The sequence below is a fragment of the Taeniopygia guttata genome, chromosome 10 (assembly GCF_048771995.1).
Source record: "Taeniopygia guttata chromosome 10, bTaeGut7.mat, whole genome shotgun sequence".
NCBI lineage: Eukaryota > Metazoa > Chordata > Aves > Passeriformes > Estrildidae > Taeniopygia > Taeniopygia guttata.
Genome location: NC_133035.1, coordinates 5,932,464 through 5,958,529, shown reverse-complemented (window position 1 = coordinate 5,958,529; position 26,066 = coordinate 5,932,464). Strand labels below are relative to the sequence as shown.

General features: G+C 38.3%; 1 protein-coding gene across 5 annotated transcripts in view; it reads right to left on the bottom strand.

The window, feature by feature from the left end:
• APBA2 (amyloid beta precursor protein binding family A member 2) overlaps positions 1-26,066 on the bottom strand; it is a 95,332-nt gene that overhangs the window by 25,665 nt on the left and 43,601 nt on the right. For 4 of the 5 annotated variants that reach the window (XM_030282007.4, XM_030282008.4, XM_030282009.4 and 1 more), the window contains 6 exons: positions 17,533-18,538; positions 9,824-9,904; positions 8,615-8,651; positions 4,185-4,330; positions 2,826-2,861; positions 1,192-1,278 (listed from right to left, as the gene is read on the bottom strand). In XM_030282007.4, coding sequence (XP_030137867.4) covers positions 1,192-1,278; positions 2,826-2,861; positions 4,185-4,330; positions 8,615-8,651; positions 9,824-9,904; positions 17,533-18,501 — 1,356 coding nt within the window. In that variant the 5' untranslated portion in view covers positions 18,502-18,538. The remainder of the gene's footprint in view (positions 1-1,191; positions 1,279-2,825; positions 2,862-4,184; positions 4,331-8,614; positions 8,652-9,823; positions 9,905-17,532; positions 18,539-26,066) is intronic. The other variant, XM_030282010.4, reaches the window with a different exon arrangement.

Here is a 26,066-nt window from a genome sequence, read left to right as displayed (position 1 = left end):
GGAAGAAGAAGGTGCTTTATAATTTCCATTGTTAGAAAACCAATTATAAGTAAAACCAAACCCCTAAATTTAGAGTGCTACATTTATCTTTGTTCAAGTGTCTCCTGTAGTTTCAGCTCATTTCTTCATTTAGCCATATTTCTGAATTCTCATCTGATACACCAAGTTAGAAGTTCAATAACCATTTTCTCTTTCTATTTTCCAAGTTGTTTATGAAAATACCGAACAGTAGTACATTAGACGAACATACTAATGAGCCTTACTCTGCCCTTTTTCTCTTTACACATAGATGGCAATATATCAGACATAACTACACTCTGAGGTTTTTATAAGTCTGCTTCTATCTCTAGATATATATCTAGATCATATAATCTTAAAAATATTATATTATATTAAAGCCTTATTTAGGTAAAGAGATGGCATGTGCTCCTTCTGTGCCATGGACAAATATATCCCCTAAACAAAAGGAAACTATTGATTTGGCATGATTTACTTCTGACAAAACATTGTTAAAATTGCCCTTTTCAATGCTTCTCATAAGAATGAAAATTTGAAGACTTTCTGTAAGTATGATCAAGTTTATGAGTTCTTGTGAGATTACTAAATATTGGGATCCATGTATAAATTATATGTATTTAGTTGTAAATTCCTCAAAAACTCCTTTCTATGAAGATCACCTCTTGTTGAATAGACAAGCATTCCTAGAAGATGAGGCTGATCATTGCTGTGGTATCCAAATGCTGCTTTTATATGAACGATTAATAATTTACCTTAGGCAAGAGGCTGGTGCTCACATGTGATTTATGGAAAAAAATTGAGATTAAATCTTACAAAGGCAGGATATGAATGGCTTAGTCAAAGCAGCAAATGACAACCCTGTTGGACTGTAAATCTGGGTTCTGAAGCTGTTCCAGAGGAGTGGTGTACATGCATTCTGAGAGGCTTTTGAATCTTTTATTTGAATTGAGTTGAATTATAGCTCAATTATAGCAACATCCAGACATCTTCCAATACACCAAGTAAGCAAAACAGGTGTCAGTCTTACTATATTGGCAAGTGTTAGAACAATAGGAGCTCTTTCTGAATACTCTGAATACTTGAATTTATCCAGGTTCAATAAAGTGTCCCACTAATTGTATAAGAGCACAGTCTAACTCAACATTATTCTCCAAGAGTTTAAATCCAACTTACCTGTGTGTCTGCATTTAGAACTTTGATTCTCTGCGTGGAGATGAACAGATCCACTTCAGTCAAGGCCTGGGAATCTCCCTCTGAGGTCTAAAAGACAGATGATGTTTTACAAGGGACTTTCTAATTTTCAGAATGACAAATTCACTGACTGCTTCAAGCATAATGTGATGTAAGACAACTGCACTTTAAACCATTACAGAGTTGGCTATTCAAAGGTGTTTGTAAAGACATGCAAAGAGTACATTTATTGCATAGACAAGAGTGAAACCTACTCTGATCTTCTGGGTAAGAGGGAATTTTTGGAGCCTGTGGGATTGACAGCTCAAATATTCAAATTCTCTATTTATAGCCAAAACAGGCAAAAAAGTATGGCTGTTTTTTCGTCAGTTTCTCACCAATGCCCTTCAGTACTTGAAGCACCAGACTTGAGAAAGTAGGAGAACTGAGAAGGTGACTTAGTTCCCATCAGCTGTTTCTTCCTTGCCACGTTCAGTGAGCTCACCAAAAAAAGTACAAACTGATGTTCAGTACTGTGGTGGGGTTTAGGACTTGTTTTTAGCTTTTTGGTTTTTGCCTGGAAAATAAAGACCCAAGCACTGAACTAATGTTTCTCTCATATCACAGAAGGCCATCAGGGGACTCTTAGACCACAGCTCCTTCTGAGTACTGCTCACTAGGGAAACACTTCCATACCCCATCAGAGGGCATGGCCACAGGGCAAGAGGGATTACAATGCAATGCCACGCTCCAGTGTGAGTCCTGGCTCTGTCCACTTGAGAAAACAGGAGAAGAGGTGGCAAAGCAACTGCTGCCTCTCACTGAAGCACTGTCCAAGAGCATCCCTAATTCTCTAGTCCAGCAGGAACATAGGGATTCCTCCAGGCTGCTTGAGCACAGGGCACCACTGCAGCTGGTATTGAGCAGCACCCATGGCAGTGGTCTCAGAATAAAATGACCACAGATTGTCTCAGCCTGGGCTATAGGCAGGCACCAGTCCCCAGGTCAGACACTGGCTCAGAATGAGAATAATGTATTTGCTAATCCTTTTGGGAGTTATAAAGGCTCAGCTATGCCTATAATTCATTTAGATTAATTTTATTCAAATTATCTTCCAGCACATACTTTGGCAGACACTACTTGTATTGCTTCCATCCTTATGGTGATATTTTTGTCATCTGTATTTAGTTATCTGAAGTATTGTCTTTAACTTGAGTGCAATGTATGAATTGTTCTAGCTACTATGTGGTGAATTTATTTTGGTTTTAAATATCAACAATAACTTAAAAAATATACAGTGAGTCACAGGCACAGGAACTACGTCTTACTGCTTTGGCTAGTAAAATCAAAATAAGCATTACATTCAAAAACATCTCCCAGATAACAATGGCTGTACATCTGGAGTAAACAAATCACAGGTATTCAACAGGAGAAGGGCAGCAGACAGGCACTCCAGCAAATGAACAATGAAGAAAATGAGTTCATTTTACTCCATTCACTATTCTACTGTGGACCAAAGAAGAAACCAAAATAACAACTATATGAGGATCTGTAATGAAAGACATGACACTCTATGGAAAACAAGGACAACAAAAATGTAAGTAAACATTAGCATTCAAGAAAAACAGTTTACACACCGCTTTTTTCTTGATTTTAGCCGCCTTTTGCATCCTCTGAGGAGTAGCATAAAAAAAAGAATGCAGACAGATGTACACAAAGGGAAAGAGAAAACACAGTGTGGGAAGTCAGGGAAACTTTGACTGTGAATCCAGACTGCTGAAAATTAAAAAACTGGGAGCAGTGGGGGAATGATGTGCAAGAGAGAAAGATTTGTTTATACCTTATGCAGTTCTCAAGCATAATTGGATTTCATGGCTTTGTGCACATTCACAATTGATTACAAAAGAATTGGTACCAAAGTGTTCTCTGTTATCAGCTGCTCCCAACACTTATCCTGCCAAATTTACAGCAGTCAAAAATGGCAGCACATGCATCTTAAACCCAAGGTTTTGTCTCCATGTTCATCACACAATTATATGTAACTGTTGAACAGAACACAGCTCAAGCCCCCTGCCATGACTGTCTAGAGTACTCAGGTACCCTTGACAGATCTGGGTTGGTATTAACATACAACAGTTTTTAGGGAGTTAATTGCAATCAACAATTACTTACTGTAGCTTGAGATATCACAATATGCTAAATAGAAATGTTTGGAAAGTTTAAAGAACTGCATCTTTCTTGCATTCCATTTCTTTCTAAATGCCAAATCAATCATCAGTCATGACAATTTCTTGTAAGTAGCCTTTCCAAACTTGTTTCCTTCAAAACCATGCAAATTTTAGCAATTAAATACTTCATTGACTATGCACATACTTCTTCTCCCAGCATTTAAATGTGCCTCTAACAGTGTGTTTATTCAGATGAGGTATTTACATCAGAGGTAAAATAATTTCTAAAATAAAAATCTACTACTTAGATTCTTAACCAAAATACTATTTTCTTTACACAGCTGTATGAAGCAATCTATGATACATTATTTACAAAGAAATTGTTCACTGTAAATATCACCAAATCCAAACACAATAGCAATGAATATTCTTGTCCTAAAAAAAGTCACAATATAAGTAATAATATTGAGACTCATTTTCTCAATTTGTGTAAGTTAAAGGAAGTAATAACAAAAGAGTAAGACCACAGTCAAACGAATATCCCAGTGCTTTGCCACTGGAATATTTTCTAATTGCAATCTGCAATTTGTCTCTCGTACTTGAATTTGTTAAACAGCTTCCAAAGAATTTTGAATAGACTCTGGAATAATTTCTATTTTGCTGTATGTATTTTTACAGGAAGCACTGTAAACTAATGGTATTTACAATACTGATCTATACTTACCTAACTGCACCTCAGGAGAGGTTTGAGGCTGCAGATCCTGCACCATTCAGAGATCAGCTGCTAAAGGATCAGAAAGTATCCTACAGCCCAGAAAGATGCCCTACCTTGACACGGCTCACAGCCTCCTGGGCCTGCATCATGCGGATGTTCTTGGAAGGGTTGCGCTCAGACAGCAGCTGGGTGGAGCCCAGGTAATTGGCTGCAAAGATGATTCCATCAATGAGGTCCTCAGGTTCACACGGTCCTGGAACTGACAGGAGGCATTGACAGTTACTGCCTTTCTAAGGAGTGGGGAGGTGAGAAATTGAGTAAAGGATATTGAGGCTTGAACAACCTTTCTAATAGTGGGACTATGCTCACCATTCTCTTTATTCAGCTGTTAAGCTTTACATCCAGCTTGATTAGATTGACAGTAAAGAACAGTCATTCCATTTTGGCTGAACGTTTTTTATTCCTCAACAGTTTTATAAAACAAATGTGCTTTGAGCTAGATCCACTTGATGACCTTCTAATGCATTTTTTTTTAAAGTATAAAAATCTTGTGTGAGGAGAAAAATGGCTCTGAAGGAAATATTAATTTAAAAAAAGGTTTGTTGTTCAGTGTTCCATTTTTTTATAATCAAGTCAATGTGGAAGATTATTATGAAAAACTATATGGTATGCTATGCTGATTAAATTTACTGAAATAGTGGTTTACACATACATCTTTTAGTGAGCTTTCCTATCCTTCATATTCCCATACTAATTTAGCAAAAGTCTTCCAACAGAATATAAACATGATTAAAAAGAGTGACTTTAGGCAGTGTTGCTGACACTTATTCATCCCTGCAATTCTCAAATCCACCTGCCAGAAATCTCAACCCCCAGCAAAAACCCACAGTCTTTGTAATTCAGGACTCAAGGTATATAAACACATAGATAAATCTTTATACCAGTCCTGTACTCTTCAGAGACCTGACATTAACTAACAATGCTCATACAAATTGGAGGTATTTGCTTTGCTATCAAACACCATAGTTTTAATCTTCATTATATACCACAGAACACATTTGATTTAGTTCACATCTGTACAAATCCAGTAATGGTTTAGATCTTCATTAAAACTCAGAATAGAATTCTGTGGAATTTAAAATTTTTGAAGTATTGGGAAAGCATTAAAAAATCTTGACAATCTCCACTAGAAATATGAAAACCCTCAAAGAAATCCTTGAGAAGCCAGTAATTTAGAAGTCACTGAAACTCTTCATAAAGGCCAAGTCTTTCAATATCTCAAAAAACAATCCTTGTTCTTGCAGCCTTAATTCACTAAAAGAAATCAAAGGAAATGAAAATTCCACAAGAACTCTGTTCCTCTATCTCTGCTTCTCTTTGCTTACATCTCTATACCATTATGTTTTTCAGCAGATGGATGATGTATGGTGCCTCTTCTGATGGTGTTATTCATTTGTCTTTTGAGGTCTAAAACTTAGTCTTATACATCTGTACTCTTTTCAGCATGCAACAAAATACTCATGTTGCATGATATTGACAACTTGTTTCAAGGGTAGCAGAGAGAAAAATTAATTAACGACGTGAATTTAATGTTAAGGTAGCAAAACTTCATTAGATACCTGCATCAACACGCTCAACACGCTCACTCAAAATTAAAGTAGCTTTAATTTTGTTTTCTTTCATTCACTTCGGGCTAAGTAAATGAGGCTAAATTGAATCAAGATTGCTTTAACTCTGAAATAGGCTTACCCACATGTTTAAATCAGTTTAACTAAACTCCCTTAATAGGTAATTTAGATTAATTTTCTTGAAATGTTTGTGTCTGAAGACAAGTAAAACTGCAATTCTTTGTGCAAATTCTCATACAATCATTACTACATTGAGCAAAATGCCCAGGGTATCTTTGGGGTCTGTGCAACCTAAGGATGCTACAAAGGAAAAAAACACTTATTCTCATGTCTTGGCTGTTTGTGACAGCAATGGGTGTTTTTAACTAATTGGTATGAAGAAATTCTTGAGCATGGAAATAATCTAGGGTGTTAAGCAATTTTATAATCATAATGTTATTTATTTGGATTTCATAAAAACTAAGGCTTTTTTGGTTGGATGTCATTGATTGCCTTTTCATAGCTCTAAAAAATTATATTTTGCAGAATCATTATACTAGGAACAATCAGCTACATCATGTATAAATCAGAAGCATGCAGAAAATGCTTACAGCAGTAGATACTAGAGAAAAAAAGACATGTTGGGCAGAAAACATTTCCGACATACATTTTCCATCATGAAGGCAATGTAAGCAACTGTCAGGTAAAACAAGACATCTCTTGGAAGGATGGAAGGTGCTGAAAATTGCCAGGGTCAAATTGGGTCACCTGGGTGTTTTCTTCCCTTATCTCTGTCTGCTTTAAATAATACAAAAATGCAGACTTGGCTGAGGTCCCAGCTCATCAGAGCACTTAAGCATGCCCTTGACTGCAAGTGTGTGCAAAGGCTTACTGATGAGGAAGGGAAGAAGGAACAGGTTTCAAATGTGAAGGTTAATTTGATGTGAGCAAAGATTGAAAATTTATGTTGCACATTGGTGCTTAAACATTAGATAACTATTTCTGAAAAATTTCACTGCAAATTTCTGCACTTGTCAAAGCAATAGAGACTATGTCCAAACATTTCTAAATTAATGTTTGTATTCATAAAATAAGAAAAAGGGAAAACGCAACAAAAAAATCAATAATTATAGTTGACAGAGTGCAGAAAAACCAGAATCACTGAACATAGAATTAATTACTCCTACAAGCATGTAGTGGTACTACTACTAAAATAATTTTAACAGTAAAAGACACTTAGATATGATAGATTAAAAGGTATTTTTTATGTTCACAAGGCATATGAAAATATCATGTGTCGATAGAAATATAGATATAGCTACTGTAGTTAAGGAGTCATGCTGAAAGTGCTTTAAAACTGAATAGGAATATAAGCAGAATATGGTTGTGGTATTGCTGTCAAAGCTCAGGGAACAACAGCAGTGCTAGCTGGCAGAATCTTCCTTATGTGCAGAAGGGTCCTGTACTTTTTGGGACTCTACATGGAAATTAATAATAAAAACTGTGTTTTTTTCTCTGAGTTCAGAGAACAGTCATGTAAGCTATCATAAGCTCCTAGTGAGCCATGTATTTATTTGTATTAGACAATGCTATATAATACCTGCAATAGAAAAAGCCTAATAGACAGCTTATCCTCACATACTGTGCCACTACAGAAAAAATCCGAGCAAGCAAAATGATTGAACTAAAAAAGGTATTGTATTGTATTATGTAAAGGGTATCCTGACCCCTTTCCAGCAGAGTAGTGAGCTGACTGCTATGTAAAGAAAAAGACATAACCTTTTTATCCCAGTAAAATTAGAATGTGCAGTTGTATCTGCAGCGCTGTGAGGGGGGAATTGTCTCTCCTGCTTTAAAGATCTGTGCATGCTGGCCTTGCTTTATGCCTGTCCACTGTGCAATCAGCAGATGCTTATTACAAAGCATCAGCTTCCTTTCTTGTCTCTGCCACTCTTGGGGAATGTGTTTAAATGTACCTCTATGTAGGGCCTGTTAGCCAGTACATGCCAAGTGTTCCATGTGATATCCCTCAGATGTCAACCTGAAGGGACAATCTTTGATCTTTCCATTTGTTCTAGTTCTTTAAGTATATTACTGAAACAGAAAATGCTTGTCAAGATGGTGAGATCAGGGATATGTTGGATATCCTAATATTATTCTAAATTGTATTTAGTTTTCCTGAGTTGAGAATGGCATTAGAGATTAAGTTTTTCACATTCTTTTAAGGCTTCTATTGTGTGTGTTCATGGCTGATCTGAGGGATCAGATTATTGAAAATGTCCTAATGCCCTTTCTCACTTTACAGTGTAGTCATTTCCTTTGCAGGAATATCTGTGAGCATTTTCCCTATGAAAGGTTCTTCAACTGTCTGTGAATCAGAGAATTGTAATGTTTTTCAGTACAATCCTCTTTTATTTCTGTCCACCTGCTTGTGCTAATAAATTGACTTATTTTTCTTCAAACAGAATATATGTAATAGCACTGCAGAAGAGATTGAAGAAACATGTGAAAGCTTTGCTCTCCTGAACACAGGTTGGATTACCATTGTTTGGTCAGTTTGGGACAATCTTTCCATTTGTGCTGACAGCTCAGGTTCCCAGAGTTCAATAACGGGCCCTGAAGAACACAGTGCTCTTACACATGCCTAAACCTCTTACTGGGACCCACTGTTACATCCTCTTTACCATCTTCCAGATTTGTAGGCATTCTTAATTTTCTCCTGAATCCTTCTGGGAGCTTTACCTGCTCCTCCTTTTTTATCACCACTAGGCTCCCATTGCCATAAGGAGGATAAAAATGTTAAATACTTCCATACTTAAACTTCTCAGCTGTGTTCTCTTGGCTTTGACTGGTTTTTAGAACTGTGATCTTTTATATGTATTAAAGTATTTGCTTCCACTTCATCCTACTTTAATTATGGATGATGTCAAACTTACCATCAACAAAACTTGGAAAGGAAGACACTTTCTTCGTCTGTTGAGAAATAAAAATGGTATAGCTGTAACAAAATAACTTTCACACAATGAACTGAATTGTTAATATATTTAAACAGCTGAACACTGTCACATAGGCACTGTTTAGCACACTGAACACATTACATCAGTCATTAACCCAACCTGTTACACAGTGCTCTGTACTTAGGAGTCTCAATGTATTTTAAGGTCCCACCAGACGAAAAAATAAGGGAGGCAGGGGGAACACCATGAAAATGGCGTAGGAAGTCAGATGGCAAATGAACAATACAAACCAGCAATTCCCAATACAATCAGTCGCCTACTAGATCACATTGCCTGTTAAGAGGTATCCCAAATTTCCAATAAAGAATATTTAACAATGTTTCACAAAGCAAGATTCTGGGCCAGTGAATGTAAAGAACTGTCTCTGACTGCTCAGTGTATAGAATTACACTTAATCTTAGCAGGGGCCATAACAGTGCTCTTCTTAGGCTCCTGTCCCTAGAACAGATACAGGCCTTCCATTCTTTGTCTTTTGCCAGCCTCCTCAGTCATTCCCATTTCCAGGAAAGAGGCTGATTTCTCCATTACGGGAAAAGGCTTTAGAAATGTGCTTCTTCATTAATATAATGGGCTACAGGCTAAATATGTTATGGTTTTGAGATAAGAGACTTCTGCTTTTAAGTCTCAATTTCATTTCATTGTGTCTAGCCCCAAGCATAACTCATTCTGCATTCTCAGATGTCTTCTTTGCTCCAGTCTTCAGTGACAAGGGTAGGTCTGTCTATCACTGTGTCTCTTCACAGCTGACTAAGCCAGGACTGACACTGGGAGGGGCGGGGGAGGAATGGGAGCAGAGCACGATTTCTTTTGGATGCCACTTTTGCACTCCAATAACAAAAAGAGAACTTCTGAAGTGTTCTCCCTACTCTGCATGTCATCAGAAAATTTTAGGCTTGAGTTCATGCCATAGACAGTTACATAAAATGAATGAGGCAGGAAAAATTCATGGGTATAGTTCAAAGCCTTTTCAGAGTAGGCATATACGGTATTTATTGTCAGTTCAGGAAAAGAAAGGGAGCTTAGGTTTGTATGTGAGAGGCAGAAGGCTGACAGTGTGAGGCTGCTTCCCCTGCTGGAAGCCTGGCTGCAGGAGGCCAGGCAGCACAACTGGCAGCCCCAGGTACCTACCTCGGGGGGATTGTTATTGTCAGCTGGGCCATTGAGGTCTGAACGCTGCTGCTTCCTGGGCTGCTCCAAACCATTGCATATCTGCAGGAAAAAATAAAGGATTTCAAATCCATTACTTATCTGAAGTTATTTATGTACAATCAATATTCATTACTGATACCAAAATATTATAATGTGATATAGCAGTTGGCATTTCCTACTGTAATTTAGCAAATACCAGTTTCACATAAAAATGTTAAGCTGTTTAATGATAATAAAGTATCTACTTTGATGTAAATAATAAGACATTTCAATTATCATTAGCAGCAGTTACAGTACTGATTTAAATATAAATTATTTTATGTCAATGCAAATTTTTCATATGAAATTAAGTCAAATGCTATCACGTCCAAATAAATCAGAAAGCAAAGTCAGAATTTTTTAATGTGTTTATTCTCAGTATTGTACAAAATCAAAACAGCCCTAATGGCTGTCTCTGATCTGAAAATGCAAATTCTAGCATTGAATGTGGGATCCTGTGTTTGTAGGAGATACTTTGTGGCACCTCCTTCCTCATGGGCAAAGCAAATCTACAGGATGCTGGCAGTACAACCTCAAGCTTCAGAAGAGATGTGAAAGAGAAAATATAAAATCATACACAAAGAAAACACTAAGTGTTTCAAACTACAGAACACTCCTTTTTTCCTGTTCCAGTAGTCTCAGGGGAAGAATTTCTTTTCCAGACCTGACCCAAGTCACACAACACCAGCACCCAGCATGGAGAGTGCCCATGTCTGTAGGTACTGAGAAAGTGAATTTTCATGGCTCAGATTTTCAGTGCTGCAAATCTGGAAAACCAAGGTGATTTCTGGAAAAATTTTTTATGGTTTAGGATATTTCATTTTCACTTTTTCGTTAGTTTCCCTATAATGTATAAAAATAGGGCTAAAATGCCACTTCCATTGTAAAGCTTCAGAAATAAAAACTTGTATTGACAATTGTGCAAATGGAAACCAGTAAGGATTATTTGAAAGGGTCAGACTGAATGTTAAGTGGGAATATAACTCCTTGGCTTCTGACCTTTAAATGCAATATGTAGCTATAAGCAAAACAAGTCTTTATGTTCACCTCTAGACAAATTATCCCCTAATATTTAGTCAGCAGAACAAAATATGCTAAGGAAGCAGGCACATTAGAGCTCAGTAATGACAATTTTCAGGTAAGACAACATACACAAAGCAAAGATTCACCCAAGTAGTAAGCAGGACTTTAAGAAAAAAACAACTATCTGATAACAGGAAAAATGGTCAGACTTCATACTCTTCTCTCACAAAGATTCCATTACTTATGTGTTAGTTTAGCGGTGGTGCTAGTACACATCAGGAGTGAAGAGAAAAAAAATTCTGATGAGTAATTCCAAGTAAACAAGTCAGGTTTGGGAAAAGAGGAGTCAGAGTAAGTTGAGAGACTTAAGTATTCCACAAAATTATTTCAATTATCTATCAAATTTCAGTAGACATTAAAATAATTTCTAATTTATTTTTACCACCTCAAAGAACCATTTTTTTTTTCTTTTGTCCTTGCATATATTTAAAATTGAAAACCAGCCATGATGAGTTTCAGAGAAAAAGCTCTGCTGAATTCTTAGGGAGATGTAATTAGGAGCACATGCTTCTTCTGATTTAAACTTCCTGAGAAGACTTTGTCACTTATGCATCTCTAGGCAGCAGACATTGATTTTGCTGTCAACTGGTGTCAGGATCTGACTGCTAAAACTCTGTGACGTGGCCAATTGGCACAGAGAAACTGTGTTTGAGACTGTTTGGACTTTTGGCACTTTCAGTAAGTACTTGGTAAGTTTGGGAACTGTCACTTGGTAACAGATATTTATTAGTTCTGCCCCACAGCTGCCTAGAAGATGCAAGAGAATGCAGAAACCTTTGATACTCTTCATTTACACCCATTTGTATTTTCTACAAACTGTTCTCAAATGCATCCCATAATACACAGACTGGCTTCCAGCAAATCGTAAGAAACACATTTTCTAAACTGCCTATCATTTTAGTTTCTTCACACTGTTCTAAAGGTGAAATCTTTTACGGACAAAAGACTCCTGGATTTGGATGCTGCAGCAGCAGAGCACTGTCCCCATGCTGAGAGAAGGAAAGAAATATTTGTGTCAATGCTGAGCTCTACCAGCACAGGCAAGGGAAACACAGTAGCAGCATTGATGTGTGCAAAGCTTTTGGAGGGGGAAAATAGATAAAATACAACGGCTTTGTTAAATTTTCTTTCCCTAAATTTTGTATGGATCTCTAGTCTGTCTCTGGATTTTCATGTTGAAGAAGTAGAAGGGCACAGCCTATATGAAAGTTGTGCAAGCAGACTGACACTGCAGGAGCTTGTGGTGTTCCTACTAGGGCAGTTTGTGTAAGCATATTTGGTTAGTTCTCAGAGGTATGCCAGTGTTGATTGAGAAATGAGAAACAGTAGGATTCAACGTCATTAAAAAGCAGACTTTCCTCTGAAGTCCTCCTTTGAAAAGGAGGCAAATTTCATGGCAAATTCCTGTTTCTTCAAAAGGTTAGAGGTGGGGTAGGTGTTGGTGCTGTAAAAAGCATTTTCTTTTATTGTTGGTAAATAGGATTTGTTTGAATAAAGTAGGAAAGGACACATTCTCATGAGAGGACTCTGGGGCTCACTGCTTGAGCCCTGACAGTTTCATCAGCCCTCAAGGTATACATTAGGAAGGAGGGCTGATTAAACTGTCAGGGCTCAAGCAGTGAGTCCCAGAGTCATCTTCAGCCCCTAGCCAGCAGAAATAGCTCAGCCTTGCCAGTGCCAGTGTTTCAGGGGCAGGATCCTAGCTGGGATGAACAGAGTAAACTCTGCCACATAGGAGGCTCCACAGGAGCAGCTACTTGAGTTGACTAGTGCAAAAGTCACCTTCCATTGTTTATTATTTTAGCTGCTGTCCAATGTTTTGCTTTTTCTTCATGGCTTCTACAGTTCTTTACTGATGCTAGTTCTGCACGAGCAGCAGGAGAAACTGAAGTCCCAAATGCAGGCGGGGGGTGGCAGAATGGGGCTGTGCCTGCCCCATGCCATCCTGCTGTGGGGGAAGGAAGCAGGACAGGGTATGGTGCAGTGAACAGGGGAGAAGGTTTTTTTTGTGGTTTCAGCTTTGGTTTAGACCAGGCCATTGTGCGTATATTTTGTGCAGTACAAGCATATATTTGCAACACGAGATTACTCTCATTTTTCACCTGGTAAAGCCTTTCCTGTGTTGAATACTGTTAGTGTGCCAAACCAACACTATTGTAGCTAACTATTACTATTGTAGTAATATTTCTATTGAAGCAAATCTAACAGCATTCCAAAAAGCAACTCCTTTTGCACAGGAATACCATGTCCATTTAAAATTTCTGATTGTACTGTATGCTACTGTCAGTTGAAGGAGTCATTCAGTTGATCTTCTTCTATCCCAATATATACCAGTCAGATAATTCATGTTTGTTACATTAAAAACTGTGGTAAATGAGAAGAATTACATCAGCAGTGTGTCTGACCATACTCAATTTCTCTGCTACAGGTAAAACATTTGAAACGAAATTAGAAATAGAAAAAGAAAATTTCATCATGTGATAATTCAGCAATTAGCTGAGAGATGACCAAGATGTCAAATGAGTGCGTGGGAAACTTCTAGCTTGAGGGAGTTGGTAAATTTGTGTTGTTATAAAATACCCAAAATAGTCAGTTTAACTTCATAGATGTGATGTCTTTCTTAAATATCATAGGCATGGAAAACCTGCAAGGAGTAAGAGTTGTGCTAAGCAGTGAGCTAGAGCAAATAGACACTCTAAATGTATTCTAGGTTTCTCTCAGACTTGTCTAGTGCTAATCATCCCCTCCAGTGCTTCCCTAGAAGTATTTACAAATAAAGGCTAATCAAGCCAAGCTCATATATCCCTGAAGTTTTCAAGCCTGGACATGTTTACTAAAGACAAGAGACTGGCCCACACTGAAAGTCAAAAAAAAGAGCTTACTTTGTTTTTCCTTCTCTATAAATTGTTGGGTCTTTCTTAAAAAGTGACTGTTTTCTGGGGCAAACCTAGCAACAGGAACCTTTAAAATCACATTTGTTTACTTGTTATTTAGCAAATGTCTTGCAAACAGAATGTTAGCACCTATCATAAGCTAAGAAGCAATAGCTGAGTATTTTAAAGCAATGTAAATGTTACAATAAGCAGTAATACTACTGATATGAGGCAGGAAAGGAGAGGAGCAGAAACATGAAAAGCCTAAGGATAGCATACTGTGTGCATAAAACAACAAATGTACCTTCCTGCTTGCTCATTCTTTACAAAAACTGACATACAGGTAGTATATCTTGATTTAACCTAGAAGCATTCAAATCAACGTTTATTTAAAGATAGCTGAGGCAAAAAAAGTGCTTTATATGCAATATGTGTGCCTGTATCATCCCCTCCAGCATGATATTTAATACTGTGAAATGCACACTTATGATAACAGATCTTTTAGCAAGGTGACAAAACCAAGGCTCTTCTAAGCAGTTTCTCTGCAAACAGTAAGTTAAACATGCAAATTTACTGACAATAGCCTTGGGTTTTTTCCTTTCACTATGGAAGAAGTTGAATTATTGTAGTTGGTTTAAATATTGTAGTTAAAATTGTGGCTATCTTGGTTTCACAAATGAGACACATTCAGGCAGTACTCTAATTCCATCCATCCCTTTGACATTTCATAGTAAATACTAAATGAATTGAATTCCCCAGAAGAAAACCAAAATTCTCTGCACTTTATTTAAATTATTTGAGGTCCAGTATTAATGCTAAAATCCAACTACACCTTATGCTAAGGAGCTGTGTGGCAGCAGCTGTCTGGCCACAGAGAGCAGGTACAGACTTTCTCAGGATTTTCCTGAGAAAAGCAGAGAAGAGAATAAAGACAATTATTATCTCTGCTTCTTGTTCTCATGTGGAATGTATTTTGGAGATTGTTTACCCAAGCTGATTGCTTGATTGGATTCTGGTGATGGTGTTTAGATTCAATGATCAAGCTCTGTCAAGGTCTCTCAGGAGACAGTCACAAGTTTTTCTTGTTAGTTAGTTAGGTAGTAGTTAGTTGTTAGTAAGCACTCTTGCTACTGTAATATAGAAATATAATATAATATACTATAAGATTATATAATAAAGCAATTGATCTAGCCTTCTGAACCATGGAGTCAATGCCAATTATTACCCAGCTGAGGATCTGCAGCAGCAATTAGTGACCCTGCATAGGATCTATCTCTGAGGGTCACACCACAGAGCTATTAAGAAAAAAACCAACTTGGGCAGAAATGGGTACTCAGCTTTCACTCTGATGCCCTCACCATGAGCCTGATTTGTGGGTAAAGCTGAGAATGTTTACTGCAGTAGGTGAGAACACAGCAAGGTCATACCAATCTTGTCATGACACACACATTCAAGTAATGCTTGCCAAAGATTATTGAACTTGTTTTTTATTCTTTCTTTTACATCCCTGGAGGCTTGGGGTGGGTAGAGGGACAATTACCACATCTCCAATTGTGAGCTTCTGCATCTCTGTAAGAAATACCACGTCAGAGCTTTTTGCCTTGGAGCTTTGTGCTCCTGTCTTCAGTGAAGGGCCCACAGCAGCTGTGCCTTGTTGCCTTTCTTATAAATGAAATGCATGCCTTGTCACCCAGTTTGTTTAGCCTGATCTGGAGTAGATACCTGCACTGCTCTATGTCTAATTTCCTGTCTCCATGTTTGAAGGAATGGAACACTGTACTGTTCAGCGCTCTCTATCCATTCAGACAGGAGTGTGTGGTTGCTATTAAAAGTGATGCTATAAGCTCAGTGGCTTCATCCAGCCTGGGGTTACCTATCACAGCAGTGCTTCCCTAGATCTTAAATAAGATGAAGGCATTGGTCCAAGACTGACAGCAAATAACAATCAAAGCTCAGACAGGCAAATATTTAGGTACATTTGATTTTTTTTCACACCGGGGCAGTTATATCAGTACCCAGGTGTTACACAACCCTCAGCTGTTAGGAGTCTATTGAGAATGACAAAGGTACAATGCTGTTCAGCTCAGCTTCTGATAAATAAACTTCAAAACAACAAAAAGTTGTTGAAATGAAAGTCTACTTCAAATATTGTCTTGGATTGCCAATTGTTCAACGAGGAAGAAAAACCCAACAATTACTTAGTCAAGTACTGAGAAATTCTTTCTTATTCAGTAACTGGTCTTTTGTTCTGCAAATATTTTGAGAACTTGCGTGGAACAACACTCCCAGAAGTAGCTGCTGGGAGAAAGGCCACCACTAAGTCTAAAACATGCTACCTCAACCTCTGTGCTCCCAGCCAACACATAGTAGCTGTTCAAACCATCGAGCATCAGCAAGCTTGCTCACTAAGGGACTTTTATGCTGGCAGTAGGGCACTGAATATAGTAAGTTGCACAATTTGGTTATAATTATACTTCTGGAAATAGAATGTAGTAATGAATATTAAAAACTTGCTGCAGATATGGGAAATTTTAAAATATCCCCCTAAGACTTTTTTTTGTTCACAATTATAATGAAGGTCGACCTGTTTCATCAGCATATACTTAAGCATTTGATTTCCTTTTAATGTTTTTCAGAGGAATTAATGTATTTTAATGGAATCACCTAGACTAAATTGTTTAACTGTGGGGCACTTAATTATAGAAAATCCTATTTACAGAGTTGATAAAGCTGAAACAGGAAACTTATGTATGTGAAGTTTAATAAAGCATTTTAATTAAAGATAGGGCAAAATAATTCATTTATCCTTACTAGTTCGTTATCCAAGCATATGTTATGTTTTACCTCTTTTAGGTAGATCTGTTCATTGCAGAAGATAACTAATGTCCAACTGCATATCATTTTAGAGATGCAAAATCAAGACTTTAAAATGACATTAGGGAATGAGGTTTTTCTCTCTAAGAAGTAAGCACATTCTATTTGAAATTTCAGGGAAAAAAGTCATACCTCCTTTCCTTTAGAAAAGCTTGAGCTTCATTCTTAGACTCTTTTTCTGGCACTCAGCATTACAACAAGAAAAGATCATGCACAGTTTAAATTAACTTCTATATCATTCTTGTGATAAAACTGCTTAACAGAATTTTTGGTAAAGAGTAAAACTCTTATTTCTTCCTCCTTGTCGAAGTCAAGATATGTCCAGCTAGTAAAAAACCCCACACCAATATGCAGACACTTCTTGAAGGTTTTTTTAACATATATAGTATCTAGATTTGACATTCTGTCAAAAACAGAAAATTATCTACCACTACGGCAATGGTACAGGAGCCATTAATGGAAAAAAAGTTCAATTATTTCAATGGTGACCCCAATTTGAAGTTTCTTCAGACTGTCATTGCAGAATGAAAATAATGTAAAGAAACTGGTTTTGCTCCATGCATCTGGAATACCTTTGTTTGAATTGTCTAGTCTCTGTGCAAAACCTCTTTGCTACATCTCTATATGTGCTGATTATATTTAGCACCACTTTCTAAATACACAATCTGATTATGTGAATGCACTTACAGTAAAATTTAAAATACTGCTAATACATTTACATATTAATAGATATAAAAATATTGCTAATTTTGTTTGGAATAAGTAATGTAACTCTTGCATAATGCCTCTGACAGTCTGATTAAAAAAAGCACCTCATACCTGCTCCTGTGGCCACTTCTGTCTGTCCTCAGGGGATCTTGACTTTGCTTTATAACCTCTGTGCACATCTCCACTGTGCTTAGAGGCAGATGGGATATTCAGTGATTTTGGCCTCCCCTCGTGCCTGTTAGCACTGTGAACAGCTTCTCCCTTTGAACAAGTCTCTTTGTAGTCATGTGCCATGTTTTCAGTCCCAGTGTGCTCTGGACTCATTTCTGTTGTACTGTTAATACTGCTCATGCTCATACTCATTTTGATTTCTGCTACAATCTGGTCAATGTCCTCTTCCTGCTCTTCCAGCTCTGCATCCTCTTTTCTAGAATGGTATGGTGATATTCCCTGTGAATTGCCATTAGCCTCTGCTGGGTAATAGTCCGGATAGTCACCTTCACTTTGACAGTACTGGATGTTTTCTTCTTGGTCTTGGATCTCCAAAGATGATGCTTCATCCTCCAAAATCTGAATGCCATTATCTTGACCTTCCTGCCACTCTTGCCTGTCCATCACCTCGTTTTCATCTTGGTGCTGAATTTTGCCTTCAGCCCATTCTTCTACAGCTTCCTGACATTCATCTGTTTCCACATGGTGTTCCTCATGGGGAGCATACTCCTCCCCATTGCAGTCCATTCCTTCCAGGTAACTGTCATCCTCTGGACAGTATCTGATGTAGTATGTGATCCCCTCCTCTTCTTCTGGCAAGCCTTCATCATAGTCCTCCTCCTCTGAAGTGTTGTTTACATAGTCAGAGCTGGAGTCGCCATCTCCACTATGGTCATTGCACTCATGTTCCACAGGGGTAGGACTACCTGCTCTGACAGTGGCTAGTTCTGCCTCCTTTGCTGCATAATCTTCAATGGGAAGGTCACTTTCTTCATTTTCAGGCTCCCTGTTGTGAGATGAAGTTGGGCAAGCTCTGGCTCTGTGATCCAGCATGCTGGCTGCAGTGCTTTGATGTTTCCTGTTTGCCATAGCCAGCTCCTTACATGACAATCATTTCCAGCAACTACTGCAGGGAAGATGGAAAAACACACATTCAGGAAAAGGTCATCAGCAGAGAACAGTGATGTTAATAGGAAGCAAATTGATAGATTCAATTGGTTAAAACCCTGTGTTTGTAGATATTTGACCAAATTCAGACAGCTAACTTTTAAAATGCTTATGCTGTGGAACCATGAAATCAAAGTAATAAGTTGCACTCTGAAAGGAGCAGATAAAGAAAAGGTTCTACATTTGTGCTAAATGTATTCTAGTGTAGGCTCTCTTATGTCACTTTGACAGAGAATTAATCCTGAACCTTGAAATTAGTTTTCAATTTCTCTTTCTTGCCAGTAAAGGGTCATGCTTTGATCGCTACGCAGTAAACAGGACCTCTTTTCAATGTTCAGCTTAGGCATTTCTTTAATGTGTACTGAAAGCAAACATTTAGAATCTGAGCTGCTCTTACCAAAATGAAAATAATTCTACTAACTTGGCAGTCACATAGTGCACTAAAAGATAATGTATTGGTATTAAAAGTATTATTTTTAAAAAAGCACTTGATGGTTTATTAGCCCTTTCTAGCTGGATGCCATGAAGTATTTCCAATTGTTAAATCAAATATTGCTTTTAGAATAGATTCTTTCAGTTGGAAGGGACCTACCACAATCACCCAGTGCTGACCAAGTTAATGCATGTTTTAAGACCCTTGTCCAAATGCCTCTTAAAACACTGACAGGGTTGGGCATTGAGTGCCACTGGAAGCCTGTTCCAGCATCTGACCATGCTCTTGGTAAAGAAATGCTTCCTAATGTCCAGTCTGAACCTGTTGTGATACAGCTTTGAACCATTCCCAAGCATCTTATCACTGGATACCTTCTCTGGAGAGAAGTTCAGCATCTCCCTGCCCACTTCCCCTCTGGAGGATGCTGCAGAGGGCAATGAGGTCACTTCAGCCTCCTTTCCACAAACCAGACAGGCCCAAAGCCCTTTGCCACGCCTCAAAGGACACCTCCTTCCAGCCCTTTCACCTGCTCTGCTCTCTCTGTGCACACATACAAGGACCTTCACATCTTTCTTAAATGATGGGGTCCAGAAGTGCACACAGCACCCACTGAGGCTGCATCAGTGCTCAGGACAGTCCTGTGCAGCAGGGTAATCCTCTTTTCTGACCAGCTGGTCACAGCGTTTGACAGAGCCCAGGATGTGCTGTGCTCTCTGGGCTGCCACAGCACGTTGCTGAGTCCTGAACTGCTGTCAGCCAGCACCCCAGAGCAGAACCTGGCATTTAGACTTGTAAAATTAATCATGGCCCAATGCTCCAACCTATCCAGATCCCTCTGTTTTTTTCAGTGTCTAATCTATATTCCAAGTAAAACACACATTTATAGTAAAAGTTCACTAATTCTTCCTGCTAAACACTTGTGCTACTTTAAATTACTTTTTTTTTTCTTGTCTAAATACTGAATTTTAAATAAGCAGCAGTTATATGAGCTATATAAAAAATACTTAAAGAAAATACCTAATTCTAGACAGGCTTGACAAGTGTGGTCTGCTGTATGATTTGCAAGGGGAAAATAATCTACTTTTAGTATTTGTGTTTTTCTGAATTTCATTGTAGTATCCTTATGATAACCTTGACCTGTGCAGTTACTTCATTGGCATGAAGTGAGCTCAGGCTCCCCACCTGCACCACACAACTACAAGAACATTTTTATTTGACCAGTTTTCCAAGGCTTGAGCAATAAAACTAACATGGAGCTAGAGGATTAAAGGAGCTATATAGGGAGTAATTTCTTAGGCATTATGAACTTAGAAAATAAATTCTGTCACTGTAGCCTAGACCCTTATAGATAGATCCCTGTAGAACTTCTGATACAGCAAGAAAAATCTCAATCCTTAGTTTGTGACATCAAATCAGGGACTTGATATATCTATGGATTATTGCAAAGATGCCACATGGCAAATCTATCCCCTAAACATGGGTTCTAGATTCTGAGATGCAAAGAGATGATGTTAATCACAGCAGGAGGTATGAAGGGAACCCAGCATATGGAGCCCTTTTTAGTTATTGTCACCTTGCAGAATTAGTCCTGACAGAACAAAGCTTTAAAGTAAATAGTGTATCTGAAGAGAAGTTTTTAAAGGAGAAGATCAGTGAAGGCAAAACTCTCAGTGATTACTTGCCCCTCCTCACTATTGGAAGGACTAGCAGACTTGCAAGATGTTCTCAATGCAATCTGTATGCCCACTATCCCTTTAATAATAATACTTTTTTACTTTGGAGTCAGTTATAAGAAATTCAGAACACCAAGCCATCCATCCACTAGGGTTAGTCAGAGTCTGATTTAGTCAGCTCTTACTGCAAACTAAGGATGTTTCCATACTGTGACTGCAGTATAAACAAAATTTATTTTACATTGGATTAAAATAGTAATCCAAGTCACAACACTGCAATGCTCTGCACAGGCTGCAAAAAACTGCCCACAAGCAAGAGAAATTGCTTGTATGACCATTTCAGGCATGAGTACACTACACAAGCATGTATAAAATGAGTCAAGATGAAGAGCTATAATAATTTTGAATGGCACTGCAAGAAAACTACAGCGATCTCATCTGGTTTAACAAATTTTTTTTTCTTCCCAATAACAGAACAAATTCAGTGTCTCTTATAGAAAGAGAAGTTCTCATCTGCAATGGCCTCAATCTTCTAGTGGAAATATTATACATATTAAATAATACTTAAGTATTTACAGTGCAGTTGACCCTGCACATAAGTCACAACAGTGTATTTGAAGATGCAGAAACACAGAGCCTGTAACAAGCACAGTTTGAAACCCATGACTCAGATTTTCCTAAAGCATATGGAGATGAGAACCCTTTTTTTAGCCAGTATAATGGAGTTTTCCCACCCACATCTAAGGCTCTTCATTTGGTATCCAGGCCCTAAAACAGCCATAAGTGGTATCTGTGCAGTGATAGCCCTTTATAAATTCCAGTGGTGAGTGCTCAAAGATGTTATTTACCTGCAAAAAAATCCAGTGCATTGTAGATATTCTAGAACATGTTGCAGGAAGCCACCTGAATGTGATCTGAGAGCTAAAAGGCAGGGCAGGAACCTGGGGAAGGAGAGGTGGCTGATGAGTGGAGTCATCAGCTATGGGGAACTGCCAGCATGAGGGTTCTCAGCTGTGCCCTCCCTGCAGTCCTGCTCCTCCAGGGCCCTGGTAATGTGCAGCACCTGCACTAGGTTGGAAGAACTTAAAAAAAATCGTGGCAAACTGGAAATATTTTAGACTATAGGTGGTAAGACATAGAGAAAATAATTCCTCTCAAGCACGTCTAGCACGGGAAAGAGCTAGAGAAAATAATTCCTCTCAAGCATGTCTAGCACTGATATATTGGGCCATGGGAAATGGGTTTTCAGTTAATTCAGCCTGAGCAATGATTGAGGACAGTGCTTTACCCCTGTATGCTGGAACTGAGGCAAAATAAGCTGGATTTTTGGTGAGAGGCAATGCTGATCTTAATGCTATGGAAACTGAAGTTACAAAGCAATCTCTGCACTACAATTACAATTCTAGTTGGCCTCCTTTGCAATCTTCTCAGGCACTACTCTAAAAGTAACAAAGTGCTGAAATAAAAAGGCAGAATTTATTATTTTCAGCCCATGAATTGCAGACTGAATGTGCACTGATTACAGCATCTTCAAGTACAAAATGTAACTTCTCCAACTGTACCAACACATCAGAATTACTGAGCTGAGTTTTCAAACACAGTCTGAGAACTGCTCTTTATGGAGCTGCACATACATTGCTGTCAAGGAAACACACAGCTGTATTTTAACTCAAATATTAGAACAGCCAGGGCAGCTAGTTTTTTTCCCTGTATCAAAATATCTCCCAAGCTTCCTAGCAAAATGCTTTAGGCACAGATTAGGTCTAGCATAACCTGAATATTTTAAGCTGTTTCATGTCAAACAGCAATGTTTCTGAGGACCACAGGTCTGAACTCTTTTGTCTTCTCATCTACAGAGACATTAGTCTTCCAGGTTTTAAAAGTACAAAACCAGAATTTTGACTTTTCTTTAGAAATGCAATAGATACCAAATTTTTACCATGTGTTCTGCTAATCAAACTACTGCACAAAGTCTTCTGAGTCCCTGACTGCACGAATTAATAATTTAGCTAATATTCACATCAGTTACTGTAACCTTCTAACATCACACATATCTTGAAAAAATTAGAAATTGGAGAAAATACTGGACTTCTATCTTACATTACTAAATGTTGAAGGGAGGAGTAACGATTTGCTGGATCCAGAGGCACTTTATGAATAAAGGCTCCAATTGAGCCTACAGATCGTTTTCTCTGCTTGGTGTAAGACTCCCTCCTACTTATATCTCAGCTCCCTCCTTGATAGCAGGGAGTAAGGTCAAACTTATGCATCACTCCAAGCACATTTTTCCATTTCTGGCTGCAGCTGGGATGAAGTGTTCCTGGGAACATGGATCAGTACTGGATCCCTGTTTACTTTCCTTGGGATTCAGTAATTTTATCTTGCTGAGACAATCAAACCCTGACTTCAGTTGTACAGTGCATCACTAAATCTCCATCAGTGTTTTCAGGATCGGTGAATAAGGGCTCTCAGTAAAAATGCTTTTCTTTCAATAATGGTTTTACTTTATTTTTCTTAATTTTCCCCGGCTCAGCTCAATGTTGAAAAGAAAATCAATCTCCAGGAAACACATGCTGCATTTCCATGTGAGAGTAAAAGGGAGTATGCATAGGGGAACCAATTTCTTCTGCTCCCAGAAACGAGCCTCCTGGCTTACAGCTGGAATTTATTCTAATCAGTGCTCATTATACTCATTAGCTTTCTCCTGAGTTTGCTGCACCTAATCCCAGACAGCTGTAGTAAAGGAATTTATCAACCTTAACACTTCTACATCTTTTCACCTGTGTAGAAAGATCTCTTTACTGTTTTCCCAGTAAAAAAAGACCAATTAAATTAGCATTAAAAATGGGAAATGGTACACAATTATAAACATGGTGAAATACCCGGTATCATACTGCTGGTGGTGGTTAAGGAACTGCATTGCATCTGTATTTGATTCACAAACGGAATAGCATTTTAGTGGGAGCAAAACAAGTTATTTACATCTAACATGCACAGTGATCTGAGGTTCTTTTGGCAACAAGTATACTTTTGCATGCTTATCTACAGCCAAATTATTTTTAAGCCGTGCTGTTCCAACTTACAGGTGAACCTAAGAATTTCACTGGCCTGAATTTTATCTGTTCAGTTTATTTTGCAAGGGCTCTTTCGTATGCCTTCTCTTCCTCAGGTTTGTTTTTCCATCTACTCCTCAGTCTTTCTCCCACATTTCCAATATCTGCACCCTTTGTCCATTTGGACAAAATTGATGCTCTAGTTTTGCTTCCCTGGAATTGTTCAATACCTCCTATTTTCTGCAGATATCCTCTGCAATCTCACTGCTATTAAACAGGTTCTACTCTTTGTAAGTCTTCTTTAGATGCAAGTTATAAGCACTGCCACACAATTTACTGCCAGGAGAGATCATAGCACATACAGCCCACAGCCCTGCTTCTCTCTGCTGAGCTGTGCTGTGGATGCACTGCTGACTGAAGCTATTCCATATGTTAGCCCTATACATTCATAATCCAGAAATGCTGCAAAACAGAAAAAACACTCTTAACACGGACATATGTTTAGATCTGCTACATTCATCTACTTACTCAGTACATCTGTAACTGAGATAACAGTATTTTTCAACAGAACTGCATCAGAAAATTCATGATTGCAGAGCTTTTTTCTAATTATACCAGTCTCTTTTCCAATAAAGAGATAAGTTAAAGTGGAAAAGAATCTAACTTCAATTCATTCAAAACAATTTTTAATATTAAACTAATAGTATTTCTCAGTAGACTTTCATTACAGAAGGCTTAATAGGCTCCCATCTGCTAAGTTGGTCCAGAGGAATTATGACTGATCCTAGACTGGAACTGGAATTTTTAATAAGCTGATAACAGAACATGAGCCTGCTGTGACTGTGTCAGATTCTGTAGTCATTTGATTCCCCAAGGCCAAACTGCATTAACTTCATTTTTCAGTGGCGCTGACTCTCCAGACCATGAGAATTGATTATGCAGAGCTCCAGAAGCAGAGTGGAGGGTGACTGCCAGCTCCTCTAAAACCAGGTGGAACTGGGATCCCAACTCTCACAGGAGCCCTAATCTGGCAGTGTCAGTGACAGCAGACTGAGCGTGTGACATGGGATTTTGGAAGGAGCACGGTCTCTAACAAAGGGAAGGGAGGAGGGGACACAGCAAAGGGGGAAGGGGTGTGCTGGTCCCCTTGCACAGAGTGAGCCTGGGTAACACTGACCTTCTAGTGCTAGGGATGGAAAGGGCCTCTAACAATGAGGACTACCACAACATGATTAAATTAGGGTCGTGTCGTGACACTCCCAGTGCCATCTCAATGTTACTGAAGGTGTCTCACTCAGGCTGGCACAGCCTGCCATAGAATTTATTAGATAGCTTTGTTAAAAATGCTTATTTCTTCTCTCTGAGGATTTTGAATTTAACTCTATAAAACACCAACACATAGTTTCAGGGAGGGGAAAGGCCTAGGACATAGATTTACATTATTAGAACATAATCAAAGCAGGCCTTTTATGTCTAGGATGTTAAATCTGCATGGCAGTAAATACCCATAAACACAGTCATATGCATGCATACCTCTTCTTCAATGCAAGCTCAGCAGGTCCAGCATAGCTCAAAACATCTGTTTCCTTGGGATTTTTTGTGGCCATCTACAATTCAGGGGTGCTGCTTGAACCTGCATGTCTCAGGGATGGCAAATTTCCTCAGTTCCCTCCAAAAACCCTTTGGGGAGCAGGGACAAAAAATTGCCAAAGACACCTGAGAAATCTAGATGATGGTCGTGCTAAACTCCAGTCTTTGTGATGTGATAACTCACTTGGAGATGGTTTGATATTTATAAAATGGTAAAATGTCTTTTTCACCTATTTATGAAAATATACCATAAAAATACTTTGAAGTGCCTGCATAGAAAAACTATTAATTTTTAGCAGCTGAGATCTGATTTTTTTACTGTGAAACTTGAGACTGAAAACTGGGCTGAGCTTTAGATTTTCCTTGTGTATAGAACCCCAGTATGAGTACAGACAGCAGTGGAGCTGGTCTTGGGAATGCTACTTGTGCCTTTTAAAGTGTATGTTATCTTTGCTCAGAAAGCTTCTGCATGCTTTCCTAAAACCTTCATGAATACAAGTATTTATATGAACCACACTAAAGCATCTTTGCACATATATGACACTTCAATGGTGCTATTGACACTCTAAAAAAACCCAAACAGGCAAACTCAAAGAGAATTAGAGAGGACACTAAATTTATGGGGAGTATGTTTCTTTCTATGAGTTTTTGTGCATAAACAATACATTTGATGAAGAATTTTTTAATTGCTAGGTTTCATTTTTGAAGGAAGTGACTGAAAATAGTCAGAAGATATTT